General features: G+C 42.9%; 1 protein-coding gene across 2 annotated transcripts in view; it reads right to left on the minus strand.

Annotated features, from left to right (window-relative positions):
• Positions 1–20,883, minus strand: part of LOC117054012 — a 69,186-nt gene that overhangs the window by 9,803 nt on the left and 38,500 nt on the right. Inside the window, exons 2-4 of one of the 2 annotated variants that reach the window (XM_033162459.1) lie at positions 10,278–10,371; positions 7,900–9,644; positions 2,011–2,107 (exon numbers count right to left, since the gene is read on the minus strand). In XM_033162459.1, coding sequence (XP_033018350.1) covers positions 2,011–2,107; positions 7,900–9,452 — 1,650 coding nt within the window. In that variant the 5' untranslated portion in view covers positions 9,453–9,644; positions 10,278–10,371. Of the gene's footprint in view, positions 1–2,010; positions 2,108–7,899; positions 9,645–10,277; positions 10,426–20,883 lie in introns of both variants that reach the window. The other variant, XM_033162452.1, reaches the window with a different exon arrangement.

Consider the following 20,883-nt stretch of genomic DNA (forward strand, 5'->3'; position numbering starts at 1 on the left):
CCAAATAAGTTTGTTATTGGTGTGGCGGTCCGCTCAACCTGCACAGGTCCCCCAGACGTTTAACGGTCTGTTGATACCTGCACTCACCACTTTATTAATTAACCGCTGCCACCAACCAGTTTGTCTGGTATTTACTTCACTCAGTTCAGTCAAGGAGAATATTGGAACAAAACTGTTTTATTTGAAGTTTAGTACATAAGCATGTGGTTTCTGAATAAACAGTACTTTCTTGGTTGTGTTCTTGTTAACAACAGTGCCCAACTATTTCTCCCACCCTTGTTCCTACCCCTTCCCTTGCCACCCTTCTTCCAACCTCTAAATCCCCCCAACAAACCCCCTTGCCAAAGACAAAAGACAAGCCTCAAAAGACTAAAGACAAGACTAAAGACTAAAGAACCAAAAGACTAAAGAACCAAAAGACTAAAGAACCCTCTTCCTTCCCCGGGAGGGGTTTATATAGCCCACATAACTCCGTCCCCTAAAGGTTCTTACTGGTTATTCCTGTTAACCCCTTCTGTGCCATTCCTAAGTTTGGGTGATCGCCACAATTGGTATGAGCTTTTGTGTGCATGCACACTTCTTCAGATATATTGGTATCTGAAGAAGTGTGCATGCACACGAAATCTCATACCAATAACAAACTTAGTTGGTCTCTAACTTGCTACTGGAAGGAACTTTATAATTTTGTTTCAACTATGGCAGACCAACATGGCTATCTTCCTGTAACTTTAATATTGGGGTGTGTATCAGCAAGCAACATGTCTATTTTATCGGGCTGTATGGGGAGGGTTGGCAGGAGGAGCAGACATATGTGGACAGTGTATCGCAGCAGAAGCTTTACTCCAGTTAAGATGGCAACAGCTCTCCTTCCCCAGCCACCACTGTTGGCAATCCAAACCCAAGGTTTTGGATTTGTAAGTGCTTGACTGAGGATGAAACGGGCATTCCTCCCCATGCCTTTCCTTACACGCTTTCTGAAGGCTGGAACTTTATGTCTATACTACATATCTAAACCACTTTCCAACTGGTTTCATTGTCATGGGTTCATGACCAAGCGATCAAGAAACACTTTTCCGTGAAGGATCTACACAGATTACTCAGAGCACCCTCATGCAGCTGTTGTTCACCCAAAGCTCCAGTTGGGTGAAGCAAGGATAATAAAACAACTCTCAAACCCATTTTAAAATATTGTGGGCCCGATCCAGCTAACATTATGTGAACAGGTCCTATTGAAATCAATGGAGAAAGTTAATCGCCAGTTCCATTGCTTTCAACGGTACTTTGGGCCACTCCAGATATCCTTCTTATTGCGCACATGTGATTATTCATATTCATACTGGTATCGGGGTGGTTATCCACGATCCCGCTTTCAGTCGTTTGCACCTGTCATCGTTCTGAGGTGAACATACTTTTCAATTGGTGCATGTCCTGTAGCTTCCTGCTGAAACCCTGTAACTTTTCATATCACAAATGACTCAGGTTTTTTGTTTTGTCCTGCATTTGTTTTGCTACAGAGCAAGACTGTCCCTCCAGACAGGAATCATGCAGTAACACTGGGGAAACATTTGCAGAACAACTGATAAAGCAGAATAATGTGTAGACAGTCCAGCGTCAATCCACCACGATTTCACTATTACTGCATGAATGACACGTTATGGAATACACCTCCAAAATATACCAGTCTGGAGGGGCCCTTAGTCACAAGTAACTTTAGCTGGATTTGCACAGTAGTGTTGATGTGCCTTAGGTATCTTCATTCTTTAGCTTGTTCCTCGCAGCCACCCAGAAGCAAGAAGGGTGAGATGGGGTGCGGGAAAACAGGAAAGAGAGAGAGAGAGGAGAGAGAAGTAGAAGAAGGGAGGGAAGAAAAGGCATGGAGAGGAGAGCCAGAAGAGTACCGGTATTAGTGACAGGGGTGCAGAATAGCTGAGAGCTGTCATAGCAAGTAAAGTTACAGCTCCCTGAACCAACACTTCTGAAACCCTTTCTGCCGCAGGCCACGCAACTCACGGTGGGTTGATGAGAGTCCTCCACAAAAGTGAGGTCGTCCTTTTTAAGTTCACACGATCCTTTGGAGTGGGGCTCAGGGGTAGCTTCACCACTGCAGCTGTGAAAAAAGGAACACCACCCCATTTAATGTCCTGCACAAACAGCAGTCCAGAGCCAACTCCAGGGTTTGAGAGGGAAATGCATCTTTAAAGCTACAGTGTATTATTCTACAGGTCTTCTACCTTGTGAAGTCAAAAGCACCTCATATCTTCTTTCTCCTACATATGCCATTCCATAAATGGACTTCTACTGATGCAGTGGATAATAGGGGTGTGGTGGTGTTTTTTTTTTTTTTAAATGAAACATGTTTGTAAATTTAAAGGGTTGCCCCCCTTAATATTTCTGTATAAAAGCAGCATCTAAAGTGCATGAAATCTTTAAGCTTCTCGTCCCTCTTAATTGTTTTATTTGCACTAAGATAGGAGACAACTTTCTGTTCTGTCATCAGAAAGAAAGTGCTCCCCTAAATTATCAGATACCATGAATAATTTCTCATTCATAAATGATGAAGAAACTGTATATCCAAGCCCCGAGGGAGGGAAGAGAGAGGACAAAACCTAGTCACACCCACATACAGGATTAGCGGTGGCAGAAACAGCGATAATATTTAGCATTTACGTAGCGCACTTGAAGTGTTCACTACACTCGGTACACAATTATGACTGGGTGAAGGGATTTAAGATTTCCAGGTGTCAATCACACACAAAAATGCATGCTTTGCTTATTTGATGTATTGCATTTGGGGATCGTCTTGTGAATCATCAGGAGACTGCAGTATCCTTCCTTTTGCCTGTGTTAAAGAACTGTATACCATTCTAGATAGTATACACTATCTAGATAGTAGACACACTCGGTACACTTTGACCATAAAACTAAGAAACGATAGCTGATGAAGAGTAAACGAAACAGGGCCTTGTCCTGGAGTTAACAACCATTGTAACTGGAATTGTTTTATACTTTCAACAACAAAAATAGAGAAAACCATTGTTTATTGCCGTCCTGGCCTGAGTCCTTGCAACCCTTCATACAAAAGCACAAAATACATTTTTAAAAATAAATATTCCCTGTGTGGCCCATCACACATTATCTCACAAATATACAGTGAATCTTTGGTTACTATCAATGCTGCTTCGAATAGCATTTTTTTCTTTGGTAAAAAAAAATTACATCATTTAACAAAACAACAACAGAGTAACTATACCAACTCTGGATAGCGACATTGGATAATATCTATATATTATCCATGTGGCTTGGCTCAGTTCTATGAATCGTTTGGTATTATCTGATATGAAGATAGCTCAGGAGTGTGTGACTTGTTCACTCCTGCTTTTAGCTTGTGGCACAGTGATCTGAATTGATCTGTAAGGAGCTGGTGCATGGATAATCCTGCCTTGTGGGGAAAAAAGGGAGGTTGGAGTCCGTGCCAGTTTGGTGTTCTCCAACTCTATGGCTCTGCCTAACTGGGATGACAGTGCTTTCTGCCCCATAATGTTATACACACTGTGGACAAATTCCCAGCTTAGAATGCAGCTAGCCTGTTCTATTTCTCAATTGAAGCTGGTTTGGAATTAAATGCATCAAAATGCAGTAAAAATATCTCCCCGCTTACGCATGTTCAACTCTCGTGTGGCCATGTATATGCTCGGTGCAGGGAAACAATTAAATAAATAGATTTAAACTTCAAAAAGGCAAGAAAAGGGCAAAAACAGTCCTAAAAGAGCACAAGAACTGCAAAAATGGCGTGAAAAGAGCAGAAAAAATGGCTAACAATCCCAGGAGCCTTTGCAACTGCAATCTCATGAGCCTTTGCACCAACCTTTGAGTTGGAGTTTGAGAAAGGAAGTTTAGAGGGAGCGATTGTGGTGGAGTTTGGCATGTTTTGGGTGGCGTTGGGCAGGGAGGATGATTACAGGATTTAGATGTGGCTAATATTCTGTGTGCCCTACTTCCCAAACCAGCTGTGGGAGCACACTGGATGCAGAATAAACAGAACTGTGAACACCACCTCAGTTTTCCAGAGAAAGAGAGAGTAGGTAATTCAGGCAAGATGCAAAATGGCCAATTATCTTAAAACTACTGGGAATTTTCCTTTGTAGGAAATTATTTCTCTTTATATTCAAGAAATAATATACACACAGTTCCATATTTATTGGATATTGGAGTGCTCTTATCTGTACATTAGTTCTCATGATATATATCCTCTCCACTGCCTCTTAGCCGACTGTTTTTGCATCTATTTGATCTCTTTCTCCCAGGTGAGAGTAGTTCTCCCATATGGTATTGGAGCAAGGAATTTATGTAACGGAAGATTTCTGGATGGGGGGAAATGTACATAATGGTAATGCAACTACCATTTGTGGCTGAGGTGGTTCAATCAGAGATGTGCCTAATTCGAATGAAGCTAGGATGATCACTATATGAGGTGGGTGTTGTTTTTGTTTCTGCTAGACATGGTAACTGGCTTCAGCTTCTGGAGAAGTGTAGTCCATTTGCCTGCTTCACTGAAAAAAAAAATTGTTCCCAAGGCTCCACCCTATTTACTGCCTCACTGCTGTAGATCCCCAATGGTCCAACTTCATCTTTAATTTTATTAAGGAACCATCTTTATTCACCTCTTAAATCATTGAGCAATGCTTCAATCTTAAGGCACCCTGCCATCTAGCATTCCTTCATCTTCTCTACAAGCTGTTATGGCTGAATTTTTCCTCTTCACCTCTTCTCACTTCCTCCATATTATCCTTGACATTGGCTGCTGTTTTGACCTTGAAACAAAACAATATTTTGCCCAGCAACTTCATGCACTTTAATATGCTCAAATCCAAATATATTTTTTTAACCTTGGGACTTTTCTTTCCTGAACTGCTTTCTCTGTCATCCTAAAATTTTTGCCTGTCTTTATTTAATTCATTATATACTGGATGCTCTGATTTCCTGCCCATTCACTGACTTGACTATTAACAATGCCCCAGGTTTTCATCTTTCTCTGTCTTCAGAAGTCAGATTCCTCAGAAAGCCTGGTAAACACAATTCACAATCAAAAGGTGAAACAGGTAATAAATCACGATCTCCTTTCAATCATGCTTCCCCCCCCCAGTAAAAAAAAAAATGCTCTACAATTCATGACAGGCTTTAGATTATTCCATGAAAATAAAATTAGAGGTTCAGAATTAAAACACTAAGCTGCTTATAAATGTGCTGAGTAAATAACAGTGGATTATTTAGAAGGAAGTTCAGAAATAAAGGGCAGGTGTGTTGTTGCATGTAGTTCAAACACATGCACAAAATTCCATCAGAATCTTAAGAAGCCAATGACGAGAATAACCCAGGAAGCCTTCCACTTTGCATGAAAGAATGCTAAATTAATCTGAAATGATAAAATTGTCATGGAGGAAAAGGGAATCCATGGCCAGTAGTCATGAAGGCTATATTACCTCCAGTATGCCTCTGACTACCAGTTGCTGGACAGCATAAGTGCTATTGTGCTCATGTCCTGCTTGTGGGCTTCTTGTAGGCATCTGGGTGGCCACTTTGGTAACAGGATGCTGGACCAAATGGACCTTTGGTCTGATCCAGAAGTGCTCTTCTTATGCTTTTATGTGCTGAAAGGATGCTGCTCCATGTAAACAATTGACGGTATGCAGCAGCTTACCTTACGGACTGGCCTCACACCAGATCTCCCCATGTTATTCATATTACTAACAGGTTTTCTTACAACAAGCACTGGGTCAAATCACGCAGCATGGGAGAAATCCACATGGCAAGACAAGGCACATGAATACCTGGCCCCATGGAGCAACTGCCACAAGGACCCAATTTCAAGCAGCCTCAACGCCACATGTTGCTGAAGTGAACCTAAGGCTTGCAACCCTGTCATTGCACTGCCTTTATCAAAAGACAAAACCAAATCCTGAGAATATGTTGCCTCTCAAATCTAGTGACACCCCTGCCGCTGAGCCAGAAACTCCCATTGTCTAAACAAGATCCTCCATGAGATTGCTAAAGCTCTGGAAGAAAATGACAGCTGGGTTTTGAGCAAATAATGGCTCTCAGTTTTACAGTTTCAAAGGGAAACTGTTTGGTCTCATAAGCTTTTGACTCAAAGTCATGAGAAGCTTGGCAACTGGTTGAAATGACCATTGTGCTTTTCATGGCAATGAATTAATTTCAGAAAGCTCTGAATGTAAGCAAACTGAGCATGATAAAGGCCATCTATAACTATGACCCTGCCTGGCAAAAGGGATGTTGTGAACAGAAGAAAATAACACTGTGTGATGGATCTCAGTCCCATACTTGCAGAACCCATAGCTTACAAGAGCAGAGGCTGGCTCACCTGAGCAGGAGCAGGTGTTTTTCTGCACTTGGGGCAATAGAATCTCTATGTCGATCAGACAAGAGTGCTTCATTTTTTCAGACCAAAGGACTGCATTTTCTCAGTCTCCAAGCTCCTGTGTGGTTTTTAATGTTTGAATACCCCTTTCATTGACTTTTGCTGCTGTGATGGGTTTCACCAGGCTGTATATTATGTATTTTCTGTTGCTCTTATAGTTTTCTTGTTCTCATTCTTGTTTGTTACTTTTATTTTCAAATTTTGTATTGCCTTGAGGTTATACTCATGTTCGCACATCGATAAACAAGATTTTCTGGTTTATTGTGAACTGCTTCTTTCCCCTCCTAGCACCAGAAAGATACACTAGGAAGCCTTGGCTTCCTAGTATATCTGAATCAGGGTTCATGGTTTGTTGATCCCTAACAAACCAACCATGATTACAAGCATACTTTAAGCCATAGTTGTTGGTTTATGGCATGTGGACTTGTTAGGAAGCAACAAATCATGATTCCTAGCTTGGATGTAAAGGGAAGCCAAGACTTCCCGGTTTGTTCATCCTGCCTGGTGGGAATGAGGTGGGAGTGACTGAGCATGCTGCTCATTTACAATAAACCACAATCTGCCAGAAAATCTGACTTATCATGATATGTGAATGTATATGTGATAGAGAAGAGCATAAATCTTTATATATAAATCAATAAGGGTGCCATTCAGTCACCCTGTATGACCCTAAAATGGTGAATCCTAAGCTTATGGTTCCAAGAAGGGAATTCAGTGTTCAGCCTCATCATGGAAACTATCCCACGTAGGCTTTGTGTTGTACGCTGCCCCAAATACACGCTGCAGGAAATCTACCAATCTATTAGTTTCTATAACCATTGATAGCTTAGAAAAGGCAGCATTTTTTGAATTATTTGCCCAAGTCACCTGAAAGTCAGTTTTCAAGTGGTCACGGACTTTAATATAATGTTTTGTGTCACCTCCATTCACATGATTGACATTTCCTCCAACCCTCTGCCCAAAGTCAAAAATTAACCCTCCCTGTGAAGATATAGATGTGTGTCAATGAACAAGGAGTACCAGTCATTTCAGTGGCTCAAGGAACAGAGCAAACACCCCCACGGGGCAGAGGGAGTCCCCGCCCTCTCCACAATCCCCAGACCACCCTTCTAGATTGTTAGGCAAACTCCTTCCTGACATCAGATATAGCAGTTAGTTAAAAACCCCAGCTTCATCAGTTCTCCCAAAGTGGCATATGGGAAAATGTCTGCATAAATTCACACAGCCCCAACACTGTCTCTTTCCCTACAGCTGCCTGATACCTCAAAGAAAGGAACTCCCCACAGGTCAAGAGGGGGAAAGCTATTAATGGCGTAAATGTCTGTGCAAATTATGACACCTCTGCAGCATACTGATTCAGCAAGGAAATTCTATAAATTACTTAATGCAGCTAAATTTGAAAGTGCATTTCTAAGTACCCTAAAACTGAAATTGTTCTCAAGAACTCTAACAGAGTTGGTTACCTCTTCTTAATGAGGTCCAGTGCAGAGCCTATAAATTCATCCTTCATTTTCTGCAACTTAGCTCCATAGCTGGATATATCTGTCGCTTCTAATAGCAATGGGCAGCAAGAAGACTGGTTTTCAGGCACCACTGGGTGTCCAGCATGGTGGAGGACTTCACTTAGTTGTCTTGCATTCAATCCCTGAGTCTCCCCTTCAGCAAAAGCTTTCCCTCCCTCCTCCCTAAGGGCTGCAGCAGACTGTAGAGGTGGTCTTGGAATTGGACTCGAACAAATGGGGACTGGGATTCTATCTGAAGTTGGCACCTCATAGCGCTTGTCCCTAGCCATAGGCGTGTTCATCAGGCAGAAGCTCCTGTCCCATGTGGATGAATTATCTTGATAGCCAACAAAGCCAGAAGTGCTCTGGGTATTTTCATGAAACACATCATCATAATCATCTATCGTTGCAACCGTTTCTTTGGCAAGAACTTGCTGGGCACCTGAACAAGGGTTCTGGTTTCTTTTTTCTTCCAACTTTTGGGTTCCTTCCTTCACATCTTTTGTCACTTCACTGCTGCCACTGAGAAAACATGTCTCCTTGATTCTCATCCTCTTGAACTCTTCAAAAGTTGGAATGTAGAGTCTCTCTTTGAAGTCCCCTTTTTTGCTCAGCTCCAAAATCCTTTTGGTGTCTCCTTCCCCCTCATATCCCTTTAAGGATCCAGTCGTTTGGGACTTGACCATGTCCTGGCCATCACTGGCACAATGGAGAGTCAAGTTGGGCGAGCTGTTCTGTCTCCTAATCTGCAATCTTCTCCGAGCTTCTTGCTTGATGTCTTCTGGGTTTGTCAGTCGGCGAGAAAAGCAAGGCCGATCACTCCCCAGAGCTGTCCATGGCCCGTGAGTGAGGGTGGCATGCTGCACAAATATGGTGCAACAGTTCACCGAACAACCGTTCTTATATTGCTGGCATGCCCGGCATTCAGAGCATTCCCTTGGAACCAGGTCATTCAAGGAAACCTGAGGTCTGAGAGGCTTGCAAATCTCTGCAGCTTTACTACTGTGAATTCTAAGTTTTTCCTTCAGGGTTTTTTTGGCATCCCCGTCGACGGGGGAGAAAAGCCACGGAGGCACTTTGGCACAAGGAGGAAGGGTGATGTCTCGCGCTGCAGGTGGAATTCTGTCCAACGTGAGAGGGAAGTGTCGGCAACATTCAGGTGAGCTGGGGGATGGAGTACCTTCCGTAGAACACTTCGACCAATGAGCTGTGCCTTTGTAACGGACAACAAATTCTTTGTCTACATTTCCATAGCGGGGATGGCAATGAGGATCAGCCCCCGTGGCCCAGTGCAGATTCTCCACACTTCGATACAGATGTGCCCCTGCATTGCTGTCCGCTTTGCTCACAGGATTAAAGTCCCCAGTAAAAATGCGAGTGTCCAAGTTCTTCAGTGGATGCATGCTGCTAACTGAGAAATCCTTTAAGCCATGTTGTGCGTACAGCTGATTATTCTGGCAGCTCAAAATTACCCGACAGTGTTCCTGCCTCTCATCAACGCTGATGTATGTCATAGCAAATCGACGTGGACAATCTAACAGGCTGATGCTTTTTGAAGGAAGAGGGCAAGAGGAGGAAGGAGTTGTCGGACTGCTCAGATGCTGTTCAGGAGTCCTAGCCACAGAAAGCAGGGCTGTGCTATCTGGGTACTCATATCAACGAGCAGGCACATCTCCACTGTGAGAGCATGTGAGGATGGAGAACACCTGATGATGCAAAGAAGAAAAGGGAGCTTACAGAAGAGACACAGAATCCAAAGAGAAGACGGGCAGCCAACGATCACAGAAGTAACCAAAAGTGAAGCTTACCCACTACCTCTGACTTTACCTCCGTTCAGCATGCTCTGTGTGGTGTGGTGTAGTGGTTAGAGTGTTGGACTACGACCTTGGAGACCATGGTTCAAATCCCCACTTGGTCATAAAGCTCATTGGTGACCTGAGGCCAGTCACCGTCTCTCAGCCTAGCCTACCTCACATGGTTAGTGAAAAGGTATATTGAGGAGTGGGGAAATTATTCTCCCAGCATCACCCCAGGAACCTCATGGAAGCATGCAGAGTATTATTTCATTTTCTACCTTAAAACTTCTCTCTGTTGAGAGACTTCACTGTGGCTAAACATGTGAATGTGCATTTCTTACAGGAAAGCCCACTACATGAACCACTACCCCACACGGGCTCTTTCTGATGTATATGGATTTTGTACTAGAGTACTTACACCTGAATATGATCCCCCCCAAAAAATATAATAATGTAAAGCCTTGTGGAGCACCCCCAGTTTGCATGAATAAGATGTCCATGTTATCCCCAAGGTTATTTTCTCTTATCCGCTCACCACCTCACCTGGTCCTCTCCGAGCCTAGGAGGGCTTGTTTTGAGATGCCTGATTTTCTTCATGCTTTAATTATTTCTCCTCTGCTGTTCTCTCTGGGGAAGGCTGCAGGTAACGGCAAAGAAGCATTTCTTGTGTGATCAAAGGGTACAACTTGATCTGCCAGGAAAGACATAATAAAGACAGCACGAGAGGTGAACGTTTAGCAGAGAACAAAGATGGCTCACCACAGAGCTGCACGGGCATAGAGGGAGGTGGGAATCTGTCAGTGAAGAAGTTTCATAGTACGATTCTATAGATTCAATGGAAATTACTCCAAGCAAACCGCAGCTACTGAAGCAGTCGCTGTGAGTTCTTCTCCCACAGTGTGAACCTGGTGCTATGCAAACTATAGACACGCCAGCAAGCCAAGTGCTAGATATGTCAGTGAGTCAGTACGTATGGTCTCTCTGACTTATTTTTTTTAAATAATAATAATAATCAAATACACACTTGCACTTACGCACATGTGTGTTCATCCTTCCCATTACGTTAAAATAATGCTCTTGGGACTATGTGAATTGGCATGTTAGTGTTGTCACAGTGATTTGCCAATAGATGCTTAACACAGCTGCAACACTATCGGCATTCAGTCTGAAATAGGAAATCTACACTCCACCCGCCACCCCCACCCTGACCTTATACCAGGTCTGAAAAACTTTATAAATGTCCAATTTATCCTGCTGTTCTTTGGCTTCAAATAATTTGGCATATCACTTTGTGCAAATATAAAAGTAATTTTTAATAACAAGTCATACAGATGGCATTTGACTCTGCACCACCTCAGAAAAATCTATCCAAATGTCAGTAAGACATGCTGGAAACACAAAGCAGGCTATATGTGTGTACCTACGTGGAAAGAAAATCAGAAGTTTATAGGGGGAAATTGTTAATATTGTGTAAAATATGATTTTATATAATATACCAGTGAGTCTGTTAAAAACGTTATACACCCAGAACATTGTAATTGCAAAAGAAATCTGCTAAGTACAGCAAAAAAAGAAGACGAAGCTAACAACAACCAAACAGTGTACTCAGATAATGCCAAATGAACAAGAGTGGTTTAATAAACATGGCACATTGCCTCACTGAGCTTACTGCGATGCTATGATTAAAAGAAGGAAGATGTCAGAAAATAACACTTTGCGAAAAATTGGTTGCTCTTTATCAGTGCTATTTTTCTAGAAAAAGAGGTGCAGGAACTCCCCATGAATGCTTCCCTCCTTCTCTTAAAATGGCACTGGCACCCACCTGAAAGGTCCCGGAACTCAGTTCTGTTGAAAAAAAGCCCTGCTCTTTACCAATCAAATAGAACAGAAATATAATTTGGAACTATTTTAAGCCTTTTAGCTGCTGATATAAATTTGAAATTCCAGGCTGCTCCAGATGTCATGTTGATGGTGCATTCATGATTATTTGTGTGTTCATTGTGGTATCAAGCCATTATACATGATCCCACTTTTAACAATGTTTGCACCTGAAAAAGATTTGGGGCGGAAATACTGCTTTGTTCCCAGTCACAGCATGTCCCTGAAATCCTATAACTTTTTATACCAAAAAAATGTCCTGGTTTATTTCACACACACACACACACACACACACACACACTTTTATTTATTTCCGCTATTTTTACACCACTTAACCACCAAATTTTCGAAGCAGTATACATACACGTTCCAAAAAGCATACAGTAGGTAAAATCAATCAAAATTAATCATGAAAACCAGACTGTTGTGCTACAGTGCCCCTCCAGGCAGCAATAATGCAATAACATTGGGGAAGCATATAGAGCTGGACAGGGGATTGATGTGTGGAAGGTCCAATATAAATCCACTATGAATGCACTATTGTTGTGTCAGTGACATGTTGCAGAATACAACTGACAAAAAAAACCGCACCAGCCTGTCAGATGAATTGCATTTGGAGAGTTTATAATACAATGAGCTTGCAAGTGAAATGCCTTTTTTCTTAGCATTGTTGCATTTAGTAGTAAACACGTACGTTTTATGTTTGTGTGTGTATAAAATGAAAAATGAAGAAAAAAAGGACTTCATCCTAAATGAAGCAATGGACAATAGAATTCAGAAGGGGGCTGAGAGCTTAGACACCAGCTAGGAACCCCCATGTCACCAGAAGGTCCAGAAAAGCACCAGCTGTATGAGGGCTTCCTCACTTCCTAATAAGTTGCCTGGATATGTTTAGATGTGGCAAGGCTTGCTGTGTGATTTGTGCTTCGAGTATCAAGGACAGTTGACAATAAATTTGTAAAGGCTGCTGAATACATGCTGTTGCTGTGGTAGAGTTCTAAGGTTAACCACCAATAACTTACAGACTGTTGAGGAGCTTAAGAATACTACCTAGCTTCTTACGAATTGCCTTGCAGACGTCTCTTAATGCCCATGCACTTTGGAGATCATGTTCCTCACTGGACCACATTCAGAGCCAATCTCCATGCCTGAATGAGTCATCACACCACAAGAGAACTTTCAGAACACCAAAGATGAAAGGTCACCTAAATTTTCTTTTTGGTTGAATCAGTTTGCACATTTAGCTGTGATCCATCAAATGAGAGTAATTCAAGTGGTGTAGATATGTGTACGCAGACCTCTTATGCCACTTCATCTCCTCAGATTTCAGATTTTAAGAACCCTTTCACAGCAGATCATGTCCCAGCTTCTGTAAGCTTCTCACATGGGATGCAATTGTGCCTGGGCTAATTTGCAAGATGATTGTATCGAGGCCCGAGATAACTGAGGTTCAAATCCCTAAACAGCCATGAAGCTCATTGGGTGACCTTGGACCAGACACAGCCTCTCAGCCTAACTTATCTCACAGGGTTGTTCTGAGAATAAAATGGGGAAGATGAGAACCATGTATTTCACTTTGGGCTCCTTGGAAGAAAGGTAGGGGTATAAATGGAATAATAATATTAAGTAACTGAAGGTTTCAATGAGTCCTATAGCTTAGCCAGAGCTGATAAGCCTCTGTGGACACCAATCAGAGTTTTTTGCTACATGAATCCACGTGGCTCATGGGAGAAACAAATCTCATTGCTTACATAACATTTGCTAATTCGCCTGACTCAATAATTATTTAAAAACACACACACCACAAACATGCTGTTCTTTGACAAGCACTCAGCAAGCAACAGGACTCCTGCCCACAGACCATTATTTCTTCCCCATCTCCCTTTGAACCTAGTAGATGACAGATTTGACACCACCAGCACTGAAACAGGTTTAAATGACTTCCATTCCAGTGACACTGTACTGTACTTAGCTGGCTCATAAAGCTGCTGTCCGTCTTCTATTCTATTCAAAACCCCTCCCCACCCACACCACAGCAAAGAATCTGACATATTTAGAGGATTATGCCTCACTGGAATAAATTATTTCCTCCCAAGTCTGCCTCCAGCTTGCCTGCCTGGCCCAGCTTCATTAGAATTAGTGGGAACATCAGGAGGATGAAAACAGACAAACAAGATAGGAAGAGAGAGGTGGGGGGGAGAGAAAAATATTTCAACACAAATTGGAAAGGACTTATAAAAGGAGCAAGGCAGCCTACAAAATCACCACAGACCTGAGCTGAACTGGTATGTCAGGTGCCCAATGATAATGGACACATCTCAAAGCAATGGGGGGGGGGAAATGCAGGACAGGTTGTTCACTCTGCTCCTGTATGGATTAGCTACCATAGTGTTTTGATTCTGGAGACCGGGTTCCTTAGATTATTGAAGAGGAGATGGTTCACTCCATGCCTGGGAAAAAAACTGCTTTGCTTGACATTTTTCCACTTCAGTTGGCACCCCTGCCTGCTCCCTTCTTGCATTCCACATGGTTAAATGCGGCACTGGCCCAAGGGACTGGGGGGGGGAGCAGTTCCACGGCACATTACCCTGCACCTCCCTCTATCATCTACTTCCTGGAATAATAGCTCCCAATTAGTAGAGAACAAAGCACCTTGTGACATAATGCCAAACATGACTCTGGGGAGCAGAATGTAAGGAGCAGAGGCCAGAGCAGCTGGCTTTGCTGCAGCATTGGCTAGCAGCGGGAGGATAAAGTGTGCCTGGTCTCGTACCTCTCTAATTCCCACAATTGATGCTTCTCAAATCTCAGCAGTAAATTGGCAGTGGGACAGCATCACTTAAGAGCATCCAGCAGGGAGCCCTCAATTTTATGGCCCTTCTCCTAGATATTTAACCTATATATCTAGCAGAGAGAGCACATATGTTTTAAAGTATCTGATATCAAGACACAGAAGTTATACAGAGTGAAGCATATCTCCTAATGCATCTTCCCCCTCCTAGGCAGACAACAGCTACCACCCCAAACTAATTTTGATCATGCCATCGTATGATACACATGGAACTGGTTGACATCAATGATCCAATGTGCATTTGCAAATGCATGCTGTTGGACCCATTAAATAACACAACTCCATGTGAATCACAGCACAAGGTGAGCGAAAACATTGCTTCATGGTAAGTGGATCGATCAATAGATAGATAGATAGATAGGACCACCAGCAATGCAGGTAGGCGGAGGATTGTAAGGAGCCTTATGTAACCTTTAATGAGATTTTATAAGTAAAGAGCAATCAGTAAGAAGCAAAAAGATGCTCAATGAAATTAAAAGGCCTTTGGAGTCCATTTAAGAACCACCTGAGAGGGGGCTACAAAACATTTTTAAGAAAAGCAATTCCAGAGATGCAGGTGCATCACTAAAAAGACCCTGTCCATGGTACCCAACAGCCTGATCTTCTTTAATGGTGAACCAGAGCAATAGCACCTCTGAGGCATATCCCATGGCATGAGCAGGTTCTATATGGGTGCAACCAGTCCTTAAAATAACCTCCAAAGCATTCAGGCTCCAAAGACCAGCCTGGCTCACAGCCCCCTTGTGGAGCAACATCGCAGAAGAGTGGTTTCCGGCAGCCTCCATATGGAGGCTGTAACCTTTGGATCAGCACCATGAGACATTCATTTCTCAGACACCACTTTGGGGATACTGTTAGCTTTTAACTGCAGATAAAGCAGGAAAGATGACTGTGCCATTTGGATAGCAAGTTCTCCAGTAGTTCCAAGTCTTCACTTCTGGTAAGCACTACTTCTCGGTTGACATGCAAAGTCTCCAGCATGCTCAACATCAGTAGGAGGGACATTGTCTCAGCTCCAAAGACATCCCTGGGTGGTTAGCAGGCAGCAGGGTTCTGGCATCGCCCATATCCAAGCATTGTAACGCCATCTGAATTTTACTTGAGCAGTTTGTTTCTTTGCTGGAAATGAGGCACCATTTCGGACAGAGGTTTGGCCTGTGCTTTGATTGTGCCTGACCCCAAAGCTTCTCAGAAAGACTGAATGGGAAAACAAGTCTGCAAAACAGTTGCACTCTTGCACCAGGAGGGAGTATTTGGGAGACTGCTGGGGTGAACCGGGGTAAGGTTTGGAACTGAAGAAACTTGCACCTTCACAGTCCCCCAAAATGCCCCCAAGCTGGCATGGTTAAATCCTCTCCACTTGTTTTCAATGGGAGAGAAATCAAGTTTTTTAAATAAAAACAAAAACAGAAAACGGCAGATGAGTGCAAAACTGCTTACTGCCAGCCTGAGTGCCTAACAGGGGACTGGATGAAGCAGTTTGATCACATTCAGCCCCTCACCCCACCCTTGCATTTAGGATTTCATTCTAAAAATGAGACTTATCTGGATTCTGTTGATATACTATCAGTAAAATGGCAATCATGCCGATTTCTAAGTGAGCAAATGTAAAATATTTCAAAATGTCATTTTATTTACCATCATGTATGGATTTTAGTTAACATCCACAGGTATAAGCAAACTGGATATTTATTTATTTGTTGTTGTTCAGTCGTTCAGTCGTGTCCGACTCTTCGTGACCCCATGGACCAGAGCACACCAGGCACACCTGTCTTTCACTGCCTCCCGCAGTTTGGTCAGACTCATGTTGGTAGCCTCGAGAACATCGTCCAACCACCTTCTAATTCTACCATACCTGCTGATGCAATGCAGTGTGTATGTATACTGTGCCGTATACAACTGATTATCTTCAGGAGAAGAAAAGAAATCTAGATTGGAGTCCCTAAGGTGAGTGGATGGTAGCTTGCACCCCTCCTTCCAGTCAGCAACAGCAATCTACCCATCACCTATTATTCAGTATACTTTCCAGTAATCAGATATTTGAGAACATAAAAGGAGTCTCATAACTAAACTACCAGAAAGGCCATGGATCATTCTGCTATATTAGTTTGTCTCTGGGAGTGAGCAAAGAGCATATTAAGCACAATATCTAACTGCCAGGCTCACCAGTATACAATTGTAAAAGAGCCCAATTCCCAATCCAGTTCCCATTTACTGCACGGAACATATATATTGCATATAATTTAAGAATTAAGTACTGTTCCATTACCCTTGGTAAGACACACCAACATTGTGGCAGTTATTAAAAAATAAAACCCTGTACAAATAGACAAACTATTCTGGGGTGAACGTGGTCACCTGTACCATTCTGCGACAGATTTTCTTTAAACCAATGATAAGTGGCAGATGTGTGGTGAAATGTGAGGTAAAGTGGTACCCTACCATCCTTAGGGACAAACTAAATGTGACATTAACAGCACAGCTTGGCATAGCACATATCAAGGGTAGCCAATGTGGTGTCCTCCTGATACTGATGGACTAAAGCTTCCATAATTCCTAATCACTGCCCATGCTGTCTAAGGCTGATGGAAGTTGTGATCCAACAATATCAGGTGGGCATCAATTTGGCTACCTCTGGTGTATATATTCTAACAACTGCAAATAGCAGCTTCAGGGGGTCATTTTTTTATTGGGGAAGAGGGTTCTGCGGTTGTGATTCTGATTCTGCCCCTTTTTGGTAGCTATGATTTACAGTTGTTACTGTTGGGTTTTTGTTTTTTTAAAGATACTTACTACACCAAATTAAGTGTTTTATGTCACATATAATTTGGTCCTTCCGGGTCTCCCTGAAACGTCTCTCATGCAAGGGAGCTTGTTTGCACAAAAAGACCTTCTGACAAGTTGGGTAATGGATTTGTTTGTAAAACAATCACAGAATTTGATTACCTTTATCAGCATGCTGCTGTTTAATTTAATGAAATGCAGAACTCACCAGCATTCTTGAATTTTCTCTCTTAAGCAGTTTACCTGGGAGATGTGCCATAGATCAGTGCCCTTGGCAATAGCATTGTTGATACAATCCGAACTGCCCTACAAATTAAGTCTGCTTAAGCTCTCTGCATCTGTGACTCAAGAGAAAGCATATCAGGCATGGGGACATGGACAGAGCCAGCTAAGTTTACACACACACCCTCCATTTATATACTGAGACCTTGGCAGAAAATCTAACAACTATAATGCTATGACAGGTCATTGACTGACCCCAAGCAAGATCCCAGATCTTCTTCTCAATACGTACCTAGGTGCTATCTAAAGACCCAGCTAGATTTTATGCACAAATGGGTGCGTCTTTCTCTATCCACCTAACCTTTTAAAAAAAAATACCCAAAAGTGAAGCTGAATGTTTAACTGGAAGAAACTTTTCTTGGATTTTCCCCAACTAACCCCATCCACCCAACTGCTTTTGGTGGGAATAGATTTTGCTATTCCTACAAAGCTGCAAGCTCCAAAGTCTTCAGAAGGATAAAAAAAAATTAAAATGGAAAAAGATCTACTTTGGACACTATCTATGGGTAAAATTGACCATAACAAAAAATGACAGAAAAGCAAGCAAGGAAAAAACTGAGCCAGTTTTTTGTAGAACTGAATTTGCTTTTATTGAATTGTTAGGGCTCAACTTGGTTGTTAGAAAAAGCAGCACACAAATATCAAGGCAACACAAAGCAAGAATTGTGCAAGCCTGTTCCCCTACTGATCTTCACTCCCAAAGTCTATTAAACACTGGTATGACAGTGAAGATAAGCTTTTAAGGGTTTTGCTGATGCATGAAATTAAAAAGAGTAAATTAGATGCTACTTTAACAGTATTATTAGAAACCATGTGTGGTTTAAAAAAAGAAAATGAATAGTAAACTTTTGTGTGTGAGAGAGTGAGTGTGCAAGCGCATTTTTATCAAGACTGCGGTGCGGGGAGGAGGTTTTACTCTTCCCTTCCCAAGAACTCTCCCCCCTCCACACACATCCCAGGCATGGGGAAAACATCCACATTCACACTACACGCACACCCTTCAGCTTACTATGAAAATCACGCACACCCTTCAGCTTACTATTAGGATTCTTTTTGGGGCGGATGTGGTTGCCAGCATGGTGCAGGGGTTAGAGCGCTGGACTAGGAACTGGTCAAAAAGGATCAAATCCTCATTTAGCTATGAGACCCATTGGTTGACTTTGTGGGGCCAGAGCTGTGAAATGCACAAGGGGCACAATTCCTAGAACACTGCGTTGCTAGCTAGCTAGTCACTGCCTCTTGACAATGAGTATTTCCCCATCCACATGTCTGCTGTACAGATGGCAGGAGAAACCTATTGTTGAAAAATGAGAGTTGCAATTGGTTCATTTAAATCTACATGTCACTTGTGTGGCCTGATAAGATTGGTCTAGAAAGGGGAGGGAAGAGGAGAGTGAGAGGAGGAAGAGTCCTTCCCCGTTTCCTCTTTTGCCATTTTTACCATACAATATAAGGAAAGGAAAGGGACGCGGGTGGCGCTGTGGGTTAAACCACAGAGCCCAGGGCTTGCTGCTCAGAAGGTCGGCGGTTCAAATCCCCACGATGGGGTGAGCTCCCGTTGCTTGGTCCCAGCTCCTGCCCACCTAGCAGTTCGAAAACATGTCAAAAGTGCAAATAGATAAATAGGTACTGCTCCGGCAGGAAAGTAAACAGCGTTTCCGTGCGCTGCTCAGGTTCGCCAGAAGCGGCTTAGTCATGCTGGCCACATGACCCAGAAGCTGTATGCCGGCTTCCTCAGCCAGTAACACGAGATGAGAGCCGCAACCCCAGAGTCAGACACGACCAGACCTAATGGTCAGGGGTCCCTTTACCTTTACCTATAAGGAAAGGAAGCTGCTAGCAGGATGCCCCACAGCAAACACCATGCAGTCTTGACTCTCACTGTGAACTCTGCCTCCTGTCCTGGTGGCTGAGGATGATGCAGGAAGGAAAAAAGCCACGTGCCCTTTGCCTGATCTGGGGTTCCTCGCAGGAGGGCATGCCAGCTGGCAGCCTCCTATACCAGATCCTAGGAATCACCCCCAGTAACGTGGCCAGTGAAAACAGCCTTCCCTAATTAAGATCAGAAGCAAGAAGTTAAATGGAGCAGCTAGACATGCATTGTAATTTTATTCTGTCATCCTGCCTAACCTTTACAAGTGTTCTGCCTCCTAATTAGAACATAATTTTACTTTTAAACATGAAAACGTTTTGAATGAAATTATTCTGGAGGAACCATATTTTGTGGCACATTGCCCAGCTCTGCAATGTTCGGAAAAACCTACAGCTTTTTATCTGCTTCGGCAAGCATTACGCGCAGAGGTGGCTGTGCCTGTTTTGGGAACTGAGCACCCTAAACCTGAGCCTGAACTGAGGAGAGAGAGGGGGGAAACAACCCTCAGTTAAGCAGTATGGCTCTGTGAAATGGGCTACACGGTTACTTTATGACAGCTGATGTCCCACTTAATGATGTCCCACTTAATGACTTCTTGTTGCTATGACATTATTGACCCACAGACTTTAGATGGAGGGAAGTTCCAGGGAAGCCATCATAAAAGCCAGGGACCCTTTGGGAAAGGCCAGTATTTGCACACAGATGGATTGAAAGGACTAACTAAACTCCTTTGATGATACTCTCTGCCTTTTAGCTTACTTTTGTCATTTTTTAAAAAAGGGTATCACTCAGCAAATGTCCAAACATGTAGGTAGAGAAAAGGGATTGTGACAGAGGGCATGAGAAATAGTCAGGTAGGTGCACGGGGTGTGTGCATGCGCATACTATTAAAACAGGTGTGAGGCAATCTATGGCCCTCCAGATATTGCTGAACTACAACTCCCATCACAGCTGGCTATTGGCCATGCCTGCAGGGGCTGATAGGAGTTGTCATTCAGTAACACCTGGAGGGCCAAAGGTTCCCCCACAGTGGCTATTTCCTTATTTTATTCATTTATTTAATCCACTCTTCTCTAATGCTCTTGCAGTTTATCCCTTATGATGGACAACTGGCTGAGCCCAAGTTCCGCCAAATTCAAACTCCCTCATCCCAGCAGATACTGGTTTTGGATTGAGCTCTAAGTCTTGAGGGATACTTAAAACACAAGTATCACACAACCTAAGAGCAGCCAAGTCCCAGGATGAGAGGTATCTGGTTGCCACTTCTGTAGCTGCAACTTTTTTCTTGTCACTTCCTATGCCATGGGGTCTACGGTGAGGATTAAAAGGCACAAGGCTTTCAAATTTCTGCTGTGCCTTTGCACACATGCATGAGTTGATCAGCAGTGCCTTCAAATTTTGCTTTTGACAGAGAGCCACATCTTTACCCGTCCACAGATGTAGTGTGATGGGTATTGCTTGGGAAGCTGGACAAAATGGCC

Source organism: Lacerta agilis, chromosome 1 (genome assembly GCF_009819535.1).
Source record: "Lacerta agilis isolate rLacAgi1 chromosome 1, rLacAgi1.pri, whole genome shotgun sequence".
NCBI lineage: Eukaryota > Metazoa > Chordata > Lepidosauria > Squamata > Lacertidae > Lacerta > Lacerta agilis.